Source organism: Oncorhynchus mykiss, chromosome 4 (genome assembly GCF_057628025.1).
Source record: "Oncorhynchus mykiss isolate SJ-2025 chromosome 4, ASM5762802v1, whole genome shotgun sequence".
NCBI classification, from domain to species: Eukaryota; Metazoa; Chordata; class Actinopteri; order Salmoniformes; family Salmonidae; genus Oncorhynchus; species Oncorhynchus mykiss.
In genome coordinates, this window is record NC_143025.1 from 39,099,876 (window position 1) to 39,113,956 (window position 14,081).

General features: G+C 43.7%; 1 protein-coding gene across 3 annotated transcripts in view; it reads right to left on the minus strand.

Annotated features, from left to right (window-relative positions):
- The window catches only part of LOC110521790 (uncharacterized), a 188,097-nt gene that overhangs the window by 111,821 nt on the left and 62,195 nt on the right, over nucleotides 1-14,081 (minus strand). For all 3 annotated transcript variants that reach the window (XR_016495247.1, XM_036968553.2, XM_090231958.1), the window contains exons 8-12: nucleotides 7,177-7,221; nucleotides 6,528-6,581; nucleotides 5,914-5,958; nucleotides 1,893-1,946; nucleotides 1,185-1,229 (exon numbers count right to left, since the gene is read on the minus strand). Coding sequence is in view for 2 of the 3 variants with exons in the window: in XM_036968553.2 (XP_036824448.2) it covers nucleotides 1,185-1,229; nucleotides 1,893-1,946; nucleotides 5,914-5,958; nucleotides 6,528-6,581; nucleotides 7,177-7,221 (243 nt within the window). In the remaining variant the exon portion in view is untranslated. The remainder of the gene's footprint in view (nucleotides 1-1,184; nucleotides 1,230-1,892; nucleotides 1,947-5,913; nucleotides 5,959-6,527; nucleotides 6,582-7,176; nucleotides 7,222-14,081) is intronic.

A 14,081-nucleotide genomic window follows, 5' to 3' on the forward strand; every position in this document is an offset into this window, starting at 1 on the left:
CAAGAGTGCGAAACTCAATAGAGTAGTCTGTTATGGATCGATTGCCTTGACATAGGGAAGACAGGGCCCTGGAAGCCTCCTCCCCAAAAACAGATCGATCAAAAACCCGTATCATCTCCTCCTTAAAGTCTTGATACTGGTTAGTACACTCAGCCCTTGCCTCCCAGATTGCCGTGCCCCACTCACGAGCCCGTCCAATAAGGAGAGATATGACGTAGGCGACACGAGCAGTGCTCCTGGAGTAAGTGTTGGGCTGGAGAGAAAACACAATATCACACTGGGTGAGGAACGAGCGGCATTCAGTGGGCTCCCCAGAGTAACACGGCGGGTTATTGATTCTGGGCTCCGGAGATTCGAAAGCCCTGGAAGTGGCCGGTGGATCGAGGCGGAGATGGTGAACCTGTTCTGTGAGGTTGGAGACTTGGGTGGCCAGGGTCTCAACGGCATGTCGAGCAGCAGACAATTCCTGCTTGTGTCTGCCTAGCATCGCTCCCTGGATCTCGACGGCTGAGTGGAGAGGATCCGAAGTCGCTGGGTCCATTCTTGGTCGGATTCTTCTGTTACGGTGCGTGAATGAGGACCCAAAAGCGAATCAACTTAAACAGAGCTTCTTTAATTACCAAACATAGGTAGGCTCAGATGGACCGGCAGATTCCGACAGGACAGGACAAGGTTACAGCAAACATGACGGCAGTCTGGTTCAGGCATGAATGACACAAACAAACAAGAATCCGACAAGGACAGGAACAAAAACAGAGAGAGATATAGGGGACTAATCAGAGGGAAAAGGGGAACAGGTGGGAGAAGGGGTGACGAGGTAGTCAAGAGGAGACAAGGAACAGCTGGGGGAAAGCGGGGGAGAAAAGGTAACCTAACACGACCAGCAGAGGGAGACAGGGTGAAGGGAAAGGACAGAGACAAGACAACATGACAGTACATGACAATTATGGGTTGTGTAACACTTCTTTCTGACCTCTATTCTTCCCACCTCCTCTCCTCTACTCTCTCTTTATCCGATCCTCTCTTCTTATCTCCCCGTTCCGCCCTCTTGATAGCGCATGACAATTTCCACAAATTGGACCACAGTTATTGACCCAGGATGCATGCGGACCATTCTAGTTTTTTCCCCACTGTCCAGGAATATCACTGGTTTCAAAGCTGTGTGGTGTTGTGTAGTCCATTACCTGTTTTCCTTTGGGACCGGTCTTCCCAACAGGACCGGGAATACCCTGGGGGGAAAAAAACACAAGGAAACTCTCAGATGAGGAAAGGTGACTGCCGTTTGCTGTGTAATTCGTCTATGACAAAATCGTAGTCAAGACCTCCCTCACAGAATGAATCATACAGGTTTTTTTGTATTGTTTTACAGGACTTTACTGCCAGGGTAAGTTATTAAGGGAAGATAAACACTGTACTACGGTCCAGGGGACTTATGACTTATTTCATGATGAAGAAGCATATTTTCCACTGACACAACATGGCATTGCATTGTGGAAAATGTAGTTATTAGACATTTTATTGTCCTTATAAGAACTCTGTGAGGAGAGACCGCTGTAGCTGCTTTGTTAGTATCAGCAAACATTCATTTTGGATCTATAAATAAAACCATACAATTAACAGGGCTAACCACATATTTTCCTGTTGCTTAATAGCTCCGAAATAGATGAAACGCAACATGAATTGCCTTTGGTTAGATCCGAGTTTACTGATATTGACGACCCTCGCCCTGTCCTTGTCCACATGGAAGGTTCAAGAGGAGTACAACTGATAGGATGAGTTAGCCAGTAGCCTTGGTTATATCCTACACCTATTGCAAACAAAGAGGACAATGTCTCCTACCTGACAGACACGTAATTAGGTGCACATGCTGCATAAATCAAGGTGATACTTACTCTCTCCCCTTCCTGCCCGGCTGAACCAGCTATACCAGGAGGCCCAATGAAACCCTGAAAACCAAAGCCCACATACAGTACATGTGAACCCGTTTGTAACACTTTGCCTGGAGGTATAATGCAAAGTAAGACTTGTCATGAGCGTGTCTGACCACGTAATAAAGTCTTTAAAACCATCCTCAACATCTAATGGAGGACGTTGTTTGGACAGAATGTACGGAACAACATATCTTTACTTGGTCTACTGATGGATAGGACAGCGGGGCATTACTGAACTGAAGATTCATCAGTCACACTCAAGACAATGGAAGTGGAACAGGCAGGCTGTTGGGACCTACAGTACAGTATATGCATAGAGACAAATCATCATCTCTCTCTGATAGTATAGTACATGGAACCCCTGCACATTGACTCGGTACCAGTACCCTCTGTATATAGCCTCGTTATTGTTATTGTGTTACTTTTTATTCCATATTTTTACTTTAGTTTTATTTGGTAAATCTTTTCTATTTTTTTTTTTTAACTGCATTGTTGGTTAAGGGCTTGTAAGTAAGCAGTTCACGGTAAGGTAATACACCTGTTGTATTCGGCACATTTGACAAGTACAATTTGATTTGATTTGATACAGATAAACCACTGTGACATCGAGCAGACTGTTGAATACCTGAACAGGTTTATCTTAAGCCCATCAAAGCAATAGTGTCTCTGAACTCATTGAATTCTGGGAATTCTGCGTGTCAGGTATGTAAACGTATATAGCGGTCTTGATTGTAGCCAGATCAGAGATCAGTGATGATGATATACCCCTACTCTATTGCTGGCATGCTGACATACAGTGCCTTGCGAAGGTATTCGGCCCCCTTGAACTTTGCGACCTTTTGCCACATTTCAGGCTTCAAACATAAAGATATAAAACTGTATTTTTTTGTGAAGAATCAACAACAAGTGGGACACAATCATGAAGTGGAACGACATTTATTGGATATTTCAAACTTTTTTAACAAATCAAAAACTGAAAAATTGGCCGTGCAAAATTATTCAGCCCCTTTACTTTCAGTGCAGCAAACTCTCTCCAGAAGTTCAGTGAGGATCTCTGAATGACCCAATGTTGACCTAAATGACTAATGATGATAAATACAATCCACCTGTGTGTAATCAAGTCTCAGTATAAATGCACCTGCACTGTGATAGTCTCAGAGGTCCGTTAAAAGCTCAGAGAGCATCATGAAGAACAAGGAACACACCAGGCAGGTCCGAGATACTGTTGTGAAGAAGTTTAAAGCCGGATTTGGATACAAAAAGATTTCCCAAGCTTTAAACATCCTAAGGAGCACTGTGCAAGCGATAATATTGAAATGGAAGGAGTATCAGACCACTGCAAATCTACCAAGACCTGGCCGTCCCTCTAAACTTTCAGCTCATACAAGGAGAAGACTGATCAGAGATGCAGCCAAGAGGCCCATGATCACTCTGGATGAACTGCAGAGATCTACAGCTGAGGTGGGAGACTCTGTCCATAGGACAACAATCAGTCATATATTGCACAAATCTGGCCTTTATGGAAGAGTGGCAAGAAGAAAGCCATTTCTTAAAGATATCCATAAAAAGTGTTGTTTAAAGTTTGCCACAAGCCACCTGGGAGACACACCAAACATGTGGAAGAAGGTGCTCTGGTCAGATGAAACCAAAATTGAACTTTTTGGCAACAATGCAAAACGTTATGTTTGGCGTAAAAGCAACACAGCTGAACACACCATCCCCACTGTCAAACATGGTGGTGGCAGCAGGGACAGGGAAGATGGTTAAAATTGATGGGAAGATGGATAGAGCCAAATACAGGACCATTCTGGAAGAAAACCTGATGGAGTCTGCAAAAGACCTGAGACTGGGACGGAGATTTGTCTTCCAACAAGACAATGATCCAAAACATAAAGCAAAATCTACAATGGAAAGGTTCAAAAATTAACATATCCAGGTGTTAGAATGGCCAAGTCAAAGTCCAGACCTGAATCCAATCGAGAATATGTGGAAAGAACTGAAAACTGCTGTTCACAAATGCTCTCCATCCAACCTCACTGAGCTCGAGCTATTTTGCAAGGAGGAATGGGAAAAAATGTTCAATCTCTCGATGTGCAAAACTGATAGAGACATACCCCAAGCGACTTACAGCTGTAATCGCTACAAAGTATTAACTTAAGGCGGCTGAATAATTTTGCACGCCCAATTTTTCAGTTTTTGATTTGTTAAAAAAGTTTGAAATATCCAATAAATGTCGTTCCACTTCATGATTGCGTCCCACTTGTTGTTGATTCTTCACAAAAAAATACAGTTTTATATCATTATGTTTGAAGCCTGAAATGTGGCAAAAGGTCGCAAAGTTCAAGGGGGCCGAATACTTTCGCAAGGCACTGTATGTCCTATATATATATTTTTTTAAATGTATTTTTAACCCTGGCCCGTCCACGCAGGAGGCCTTTTGCCTTTTGATAGGCCGTCATTGTAAATAAGAATTTGTTCTTAACTGACTTGCCTAGATAAATAAAGGTTAAATACAAAAATGCAATATGCAAGCACACACACTAACTTAAAAAAAAAAACTTGAAACTGAAGCCAAGCTATCAGTCTAATGATACATTGTCTGGCTTCATGGACAGATATGAGAGGGATAAATCTCCATCTTTCCGCCTCTCCTTTCTCTCATTCTACCATTCCATCATTCTGTCAGAGGAACTCTTCACCCAGGTCTCATTCGGCTGAAGCAGTTTCGTTCGTGAAATAGAAGTGTTTCATGGGTAGGGAAGCAGGTCAACTGGTCCTGTATCCATGCTGCTCACTAGAAAAGTTACATCTATGGAAAAAACTGTCTTAGTTGACAGGCTAAGAGCCAAATAGAAACGTTTCAAGTGGCCAATTATCCATGCTCGATTGAAAAGTAACATGCGGTGCAACCTTCAATATATGTTTCTTAGCTGACAGGCTAAGAGCTGCTGACCACCCGAGAGAAGAAAAGTTACATGCGGCCATTTTTCCACTCTGTTGTAAAAAAAAAAAAGTAACTAGCGGTGCATCTTTCAAAACATTTACATTTATAATTACTCATCCCTCTTTGCTGACAGGCTACGATCTGCTGACCACCTCAGAGAGAGGAGATCAGGCATGTCCACATTTCATCAGTATGGAACATAATACTCATCTGGCAATAGCATAAAAAAACGCCTCATCACCATTACCTCACAAATCACCACTAAAATGAGAGGGAAATATGGAAGGCAAGCTTTTGCTTTTATTCTGACTAGCTAAAAGGGAGAGGAGTGGACACTTGAAGAGGCAGAGTCGAGTCCAGTGTGGGGGACAGGAGACTTCTATAATAAGAGCAGACAGCAGTCTGGGATAGTGGGGGTCTGGCAGCATATCTGCTATGTTTTGGATTCTACCTTCACATAAACATAATACAACATGGATGCAAGACTCTCTCTCTCTCTCTCTTTCTTTTTCTACATTCTTCAGCAATGGAAAACTACCAGAGATGTCTCAAACTCATTGAGCCCTGTAGTTTTCCCTAATAGGCTGATATGTCATTCTGTCTCTGACAACATGTTGGCATAAACAAAAATGACAAACTGAGGGATTCTCCTTACACTTTTTTGTTTTTGTTTTACTTTTCATTTATCCACCTCTTCATTCCCTCCTCCCAACCTTTCTATCTATGCTCCAGCCCGTGCTCTTTTCCCTCCCTCTGTTCTCTAGCGGAGGGAGAGCATGCCTGTGCTTCCTGAGGAAAGGAATGAGCTGCTCTCACAACAGAGCAGAAGCTCGACTGAGCGAAAACAGATCCCAGACCTGCTCCCAGAGGAATCTGCTGCAGTGGGAGCCAGCACCTTGTTAACACAACACAGGCCCTCTAACAGATCAGCCGTTCCCGGTGGAGCAGACAGGTAATCCCTTCAGGAAATTAAGTATTCCCTCTAATAGAGCCGAGTAAAGTGGAGGGGAGGGGAGGGTAGTAGGGAGCTGTACTTACACGTACACCTTTAGGACCTGGGTTACCTTCTGGCCCAGCCAAACCCTGCAACAAAGGAGAGCAGCATAAGGAGAGGCCATTGTCACACAATACAGTGTCTGTTACACAGGGGGGCAATACACACTTCCACACATAAAACACTAAATTGTACATTTTAGACAGGTAGGGAAATAAAAATGTGATTGCATAGACTAATTGTTTAAGAAGTAAAAAGGAATGAGGAAACATTCCAGTCATACTCTCAGCTACATTACACTTCCTTATTATCATTGTTGTGCACACACTTTTAGTTCAAACATTCGTCGTCGACATACTTATACAACACCTTTCTTCAAAATAATTGTTAACCAATATATAGTTGAAATCAAAATGATAAGGAGTCAAGTATTAGCTATTTGAATAAACATGTCAAGCAAAAGGGTCACTAGTTGACAGTATTTTCACTAAAGAGACTGAGGAGTGTGTCACTACTGTGGTTAGGGGAGAGACAGGAGGACATGCTGTTCATTTCTGAGTACAGCAATATGATAGTACACAGGTAGTGATGTGGAATTCTGTGCAATGTAGACAAGCCGAGAGGATGGATGGAGGAATCTGGAGCATATTCACTGCACCTGCCTGCCAGGGTAACCTGCATCCCCAGTCACTCCTGGAAGTCCCGGTATGCCCTGCAGAGGGGGAGGGGGGGGGGGGGGAGAAAGAGACAAAGAGAGAGAGATGGAGAGAGAGAAAGAGAGAAAAAAGAGAGGGATGAAAGAAAGATAAACATTGGCCCTCACCAATTCTGCCAACTCAGGAATAAAACTGGCACTGTTTGCCCTCACCCATCCCCTACAGCCAAACTGTAGCAGAACACACACTCTCTCTCTGGCTCCTCCCCTTCCAGTTCCAGCCTGAACAATCACCTCGGGGCACAGAGTGGCACCTGGTGCTGAAGTCATCTCAACACCTTAAATTATTTACTTTGTAAGTGTGCTGCGTGAGTGCACTCCGTTTTAGGACGTTTTGTGTTGAAAGGTTAAACATGTTAATTGTTAGCTTCTTGAGTGGCTGAGGAATGGCTGAGAACACAGAGACAGCTGAAGAGTGACTATACCAAATGTCTTCCAGGCTATAGCTGCCTGTCTCTTTCTCTCACTGTGCGTGCGTGCGTGCGGGTGCGTCATGTTCTAGCCCAAAAATGGTCCATAATGAGATCAGTGACCTGCCGTTTTACTAAAATAAAAAGGGACAAGTTTGACCCAATGAACGCTAACGACTCACCTGTTCTCCAGGCTGTCCTTGTGGCCCTGGATAGCCCTTAGAACCCTGCAGGTAGAGAAAGAAGACATCTTAAATGAGACAGAGGAGAATATCACCTGCTCTACATTAGGTGTTAGGGATGTGCATCTTTCCCTTTCAAGACGATTCGACATGTATCTAGACACATGGGCTCAGGAAAAATCTGTTTTAGTTACAGGAAAAATCCGTTTCAGATTGATATGATTCGGTGCGATTCGGTTTCATTACAGAACAAATCAATTTAATTTGGTTTGATGCGATACGATTCAATGCATTAGCATTTGTTGTGTAAACACATTCACTATTCCATTCTTAACTCAAATCTGCTGCTGATGGGGCTCATGAGCTGGGCACATCTCTGAACTGGATCTGTCTGAGCTGACGTGTGTGTGTGTGTGTGTGTGTGTGTGCGCGTGCGTGCGTGTAAATTATGTATGACTATGGTGTATGTACTATGTAGGCAACTGACCTGAGCCATAAGAGAGACTAGGCATCTACTGTACCACTATCAGATTGGTTCTGAAATCACCATCACCCACTAATTAACTTGCAGATTAAGTGTTTGAGCTAGTAAAGTATAAATATTTATTGTTCACAAATTCCACCCCATCTCAAAATCGAAAAGTTTCAACCGTTTGGACGTTTTTACGGCGTGATCTTCACCTCTCGCTTCGGCCATGGGGTGCGCCTCGCAATAGTGATTGGTGTCCTTGTTATGACATTTTCAACTTTACCCCGTATATCTAAAAATGACCACGTACGCCGATTGTTCAAAGCAAAACTACCAAAACTATTGCTGATGGTGAACCTCAACAATCAAAATAAAATCGGAGGCAATTGGATTCATAGTATTTTAATAAATTTTCTGACCACGGACCGATGCACTTTTATCTTAAACATTGGAATTCGCGACCGATGCTTACAGTATATAGAATTGTTACTTCCCAATACAGGGCCTATGACTGACTGAGTTATGCACAGTGATATCTGAACTGGGTCAGCGGAGGTAGGAAAGGAGGGAAAGATGGGAAAAGAGAGAGAAAGAGGGGTTGGGTAAAGGGAGAGAATTTCTCATGAATTTCATTTTAGCACCAATTATTGTATGCCTGTTGTGATCCTGTCAGTAGGAGGCGGAATACATAGCCAGGTAGCCAAAGGTCTGTCTGTGTGCATTTCAGCCATACAATCATAAAAAACACAGGACCACTGAGGACAGGATGCCCAGGGTTGTCTAAGGATTCTAGAACATTCCAGAGCTTCCTTCCTCCTTCCCAGCACCCGGCAGTCAAATCAAATCAAATTGTATTTATCACATGCGCCGAATACAAATGGTGTAGACTTTACTGTGAAATGCTTGATTACAAGCTTTTTAAAAATTATACAAATAAAATAGTAACATGAGGAATAAAATAAAATACACAAGAATGGAGATTCAGTGCATTCGGAAAGTATTCAGACCCCTTGACTTTTTCCACATTTTAGTTTTTTACATAAGTATTCAGAGACCTGTCCCGAAGCCAGTCCTGCGTTGTCTTAGCTGTGTGCTTAGGGTTGTTGTCCTGTTGAAAGGGAGAACCTTCGCCCCAGTCTGAGGATCTCCCTGTACTTTGCTCCATTCATCTTTCCCTCAATCCTGACTAGTCTCCCAGTTTCTACTGCTGAATAAAAACCCCACAGCATGATGCTGCCTCCACCATGCTTCACCGTAGAGATGGTGCCAGGTTTTGTCTCCAGACGTGATGCTTGGCATTCAGGCCAAATAGTTCAATCTTGGTTTCATCAGACCAGAGAATCTTGTAGCCTAGTGGTTAGAACATTGGACTAGTAACCGGAAGGTTGCAAGTTCAAACCCCCGAGCTGACAAGGTACAAATCTGTCATTCTGCCCTGCCCCTAGGCCGTCATTGAATATAAGAATTTGTTCTTAACTGACTTGCCTAGTTAAATAAAAGGTACAAAATAAATGGTCTGAGTCCTTTAGATGCCTTTTGGCAAACTCAAAGAGGGCTTTCATGTGCCTTTTACTGAGGAGTGGCTTCCATCTGGCCACTCTACCATAAAGGCCTGAGTGGAGAACCTTCCAGAAGGACAACCATCTCTGCAGCACTCCACCAATCTCCAAAGAGGAACTCTGGAGCTCTGTCAGAGTGACCATCGGGTTCTTGGTCACCTCCCTGACCAAGGCCCTTCTCCCAAATTGCTCAGTTTGGCCGGGTGGCCAGCTCTAGGAAGAGTCTTGGTGGTTCCAAACTTCATCCATTTAAGAATGATGGAGGCCACTATGTTCTTGGGGACCTTCAATGCTGCAGAATTGTTTTGTTAGCCTTCCCCAGATCTGTGCTTCGACACAATCCTTTCTCAGAGCTCTACAGACAATTCATTTGACCTCATGGTTTGGTTTTTGCTCTGACATGCACTGTCAACTGTGGGACCTTATCTAGACAGGCTTTGTGCCTTTCCAAATCATGTCCAATCAATTGAATTTACCAGAAGTGGACTTCAATCAAGTTGTAGAAACATCTCAAGGATGAAACAGGTTGCACCTGAGCTCAATTTCGAGTCTCATAGCAAAGGGTCTGAAAGCTTACGTAAATAAGGTTTTTCTTATTTTTTTATTTTAATACATTTGCAAAAAATTAAAATAAACTGTTTTCGCTTTGTCATTACAGAGTATTGTGTGTAGACTGAGGAAAAACATTTATTTAATAAATTATGGAATAAGGCTGTAACGTAACAAAATGTGGAAAAGTCAATGGTCTGAATACTTCCCGAAAGCACTGTATATTCATGAGCTCACCTTGACTGACAGCTCTTTGAAAAGCCTATGTCAAGCAACTTGGATGCAGTGAGCAGTGTTGCAGTAAAATCCATCTCAAGCAAATTTGGTGATACGCAAAGTATGGATGTTACGTTTGATACCGGAGCTCTGAGTCATGCATCAAAATCTTTAAGCAGTTTACTTCAAAGCAGTATACCGATGCCTGTACCACTTTATCAGAAGCACGTGACCAATGACGTCAGAATCTTTGTTTCGTCGAACAACCACCTGATTGGTTTGGTATTGGTTTGGTAGAAGACCAAAAGGTTACTCCGCGCATGCGCTACAGCGTGTGGGATATAATCTTTCATAATTTGGTTGCTCTAAGTTCTTTTGACCAGCAGGTGCCACTAGTGTACACTGTGTTGTTCAAAGCCTCGGGTAATGAACATATTTTCAACACAATTGGCTGGAAAGCATCAATGCTTCAGGAAGCTTTGTTCCGCATCACTAACACAAAGCAACTTGAATATTGAAATTGCATCAATGATGTCTCTTGTGATGCACAGCAGCACTGACAGATGTGTTGACTTGACAGCTGCATCTGAGTTTTGAACGACCCTTTCCCCCTTTTGTTCTATGCTGGCTGAAGACCTAGGTAGCCAGTAACTACGGTAGCTAACACCAGACACAGATGAAAGGGGAAACATATGGCATATTTTTTATTATATTTTCTGACACCCTACAGTCAAATTCTGGCACAAGTAGAGTAGCTATCTAGCTATATAAACCACGCCTCTCTGCAAACACACCTTCTCTTGGTTCTTGGTTCTTGGTTCCAAGGCGGTTCTTACTTAAATTAGGTAAGAGAATATCATGTTACCATTGGTGTATTAAAATGAGAGTTAAGGGGATGCCACCGTGTCCCCTTAATAATGAACCCAAGTGTTTGACACAGGGGAGAGTGACCAGAAACTTTATGATCAAACTTTATCAATGGAGAAGTAACAGTCATTTTTTCATACTTTGATCTGGTTTTCTTCAAATATCATCACATTTCATAAAGACAGTCATACAAGGACAAACATTTCACAATTTTACCATGACTAGCTAGAAAACAGATGTCCAATGAAATAACAGTTGATGCTATACTGACGTCACTCTATAGTGAGGCCAGTCGAATGTACTGTGTAATTAAGTGAATATGCTTAGTCAGTAATCCTTGATTCGAAGGGTTGGAAATTTTCAGAAATTCAAGCCTGATAATATCTGAGCCTGATGATACCTGAGCCTGATGATACCTGAGCCTGATGAGCCCTACATGAAATACTTTTTAGAATAAGGCTGTAACCTAGCATGGACAAATTCAAGGGTAGCTTTATGAAGGCACTGTATGATATAGGTTTATAGGCTACTGCACATTACACACGACAGACAAATCACAAAAAACATAGATGTAGATATATATGCTCTCTTGGGTAAACGAGTGAAACAAACTCCAGTAGGCTAATCTTTTTGAGTGTGAACTGTATTACTGTACCGTATTGTATTATATGGAATGGAATTACGCACCTCGTTCAAACCATGATAAAGCTAAGAGAACATGAGATTCTGGTGCAACACCTGCAGCATACAAAGTTACATGTGTGCCGTGTATGTTAGGAGTCGAGAAGCAAGTACAGGGAGTGAATTTAAAAATAAATTAAACATGGAACAAACCAAGAAACACGAGTAGTGTACAGACAGCTTCCCAAGCCTCGTCCGGCTCTACAGGTTCCCGCGCCTCAGCCGGCTCTACAGGTTCCCGCGCCTCAGCCGGCTCTACAGGTTCCCGCGCCTCAGCCGGCTCTACAGGTTCCCGCGCCTCAGCCGGCTCTACAGGTTCCCGCGCCTCAGCCGGCTCTACAGGTTCCCGCGCCTCAGCCGGCTCTACAGGTTCCCGCGCCTCAGCCGGCTCTACAGGTTCCCGCGCCTCAGCCGGCTCTACAGGTTCCCGCGCCTCAGCCGGCTCTACAGGTTCCCGCGCCTCAGCCGGCTCTACAGGTTCCCGCACCTCCGCCGGCTCTACAGGTTCCCTCGACTCAGCCCGCTCTACAGGTTCCCGCGCCTCAGCCGGTTCTACAGGTTCCCGCGCCTCAGCCGGCTCTACAGGTTCCCGCGCCTCAGCCGGCTCTACAGGTTCCCGCGCCTCAGCCGGCTCTACAGGTTCCCGCGCCTCAGCCGGCTCTACAGGTTCCCGCGCCTCAGCCGGCTCTACAGGTTCCCGCGCCTCAGCCGGCTCTACAGGTTCCCGCGCCTCAGCCGGCTCTACAGGTTCCCGCACCTCCGCCGGCTCTACAGGTTCCCTCGACTCAGCCCGCTCTACAGGTTCCCGCGCCTCAGCCGGTTCTACAGGTTCCCGCGCCTCAGCCGGCTCTACAGGTTTCCGAGCCTCAGCCGGCTCTACAGGTTTCCGCGCCTCAGCCGGCTCTACAGGTTTCCGTGCCTCAGCCGGTTCCCATGCCTCAGCAGAAGCGACTGGTCGGCGTTCTGTGGCTGGAGCAGCGCACCAGGGAGGGGGACTGTCACATCTACCCCCGCTCCCCCTCTCTGGCGCTCGACGTCGACAATTTATTCGTTATTACGCACACCTGCCACCATCGGTATGCGCACCTGCGCCTCATGAGACTCCTGGACTCCATCACCTTCCTGATTACCTCCCTGATATCTGTCACTCCCTTTGGTTCTTTCCCCAGGCGTTACTGACTCTGTTTCTGTTTCATGTCTGTATGCTTTTTGTGTTTCTTGGTTTGTACTATGTTCTATTTATTATTACATTTGCACTCCCTGTACTTACTTCCCAACTCCCAGCGTACACATTACAACATGCATAGTCTAGCGAATTTTATTTTATTTTGAAATATAATATGGTCTATTTGTATAATTAGCAGGCTGACGCATATATACCTTTCATAATATTTCCCCTAGTGTTATTTTGCCTACCTCCTCTTTCTATCTCTATTGTTGCTTCATTACTTCCTCGCTATTTTAACAGTTAGGCTAAATGAAATAACTTTTGTTTTCCTTATCTTCATTATTCGAATGACATGCTTAAATAAGATAGGACTAGATTTAGATGCAGATGGCTTTCACTTCTCTTCACGTAGATTGAATGGTTATGGGTCTGAATAAATAACTGCTATAGCCTACCGCCATCGCGGTAAACAAGAGCTTGCTTCCCTCTTCGAATACACTATTGGTATGACAATTTTTTTTTTAAAACGATGTCCAGGAAACTATTCTAGTCTTGCTTTTCCTGCATGGGTCTCCAAGGGCTAAGGAGCGTTTTCTTAGGGAGAGAGGGCAGCTGAGCACAGGTGAGTGTGTATTGCGCAATAGACAGAGGCTATAGGTTATATATAAGGCTAATACTGCATTGAATGCATTACCTGAAAGTCGTAGACTAGGATATCTTGAACAGGGTTATCTATTTTGGATGCAATTTGAATGAAATCGATGTAGAGACAGAGACTGCTTGTGCGTGCTCTGATTTAAAGCAACAATATTCAAGTGATAGGCTGTTTTAAAACTCTAAAGCTGCAATGAAAAAATGATATCTTTACATTTAAAAATATGGTGACCCCCGAAAGACAGATGGAGATGTGCAAATTAGATGCGCATGCAGTCCTTATATCACTGTAGCATAGGCTATGCTGCAGCAAATATAGGCCTACCTGTCACAAGAAAAAAAGTTACCATGATGAGATGATAGGTCTACATGCATTGTGAACTGCACTCCGTACTGAGATGGACTGTCTGATGCAGAGAGCAGAAAGAAAGAATTCCTTGACACTGTAGCCCAAAGAGTACTCTGGTAGAGTCAAACCAGGATACATTCTATGAGCGTAAACACAACTTTTTGGATGCTTCAGGAAAACTGAGTATTCCTCGTCTTTACCATAAAACATGATGAGAAACATCTAAGGCAAAAAACAACTGGATTACGAGAGAAATCGTAAGTAATAATTTAATATAAAATGTATAAACGGTTCAATAAAAATGAGATATTTCCTTCAAAGCCTAGACGGCTTGCTTATAATCCTCAGTCTTTGTATTACAGCCAGATCCTGCATTTAGGTAAACTAGTGCTT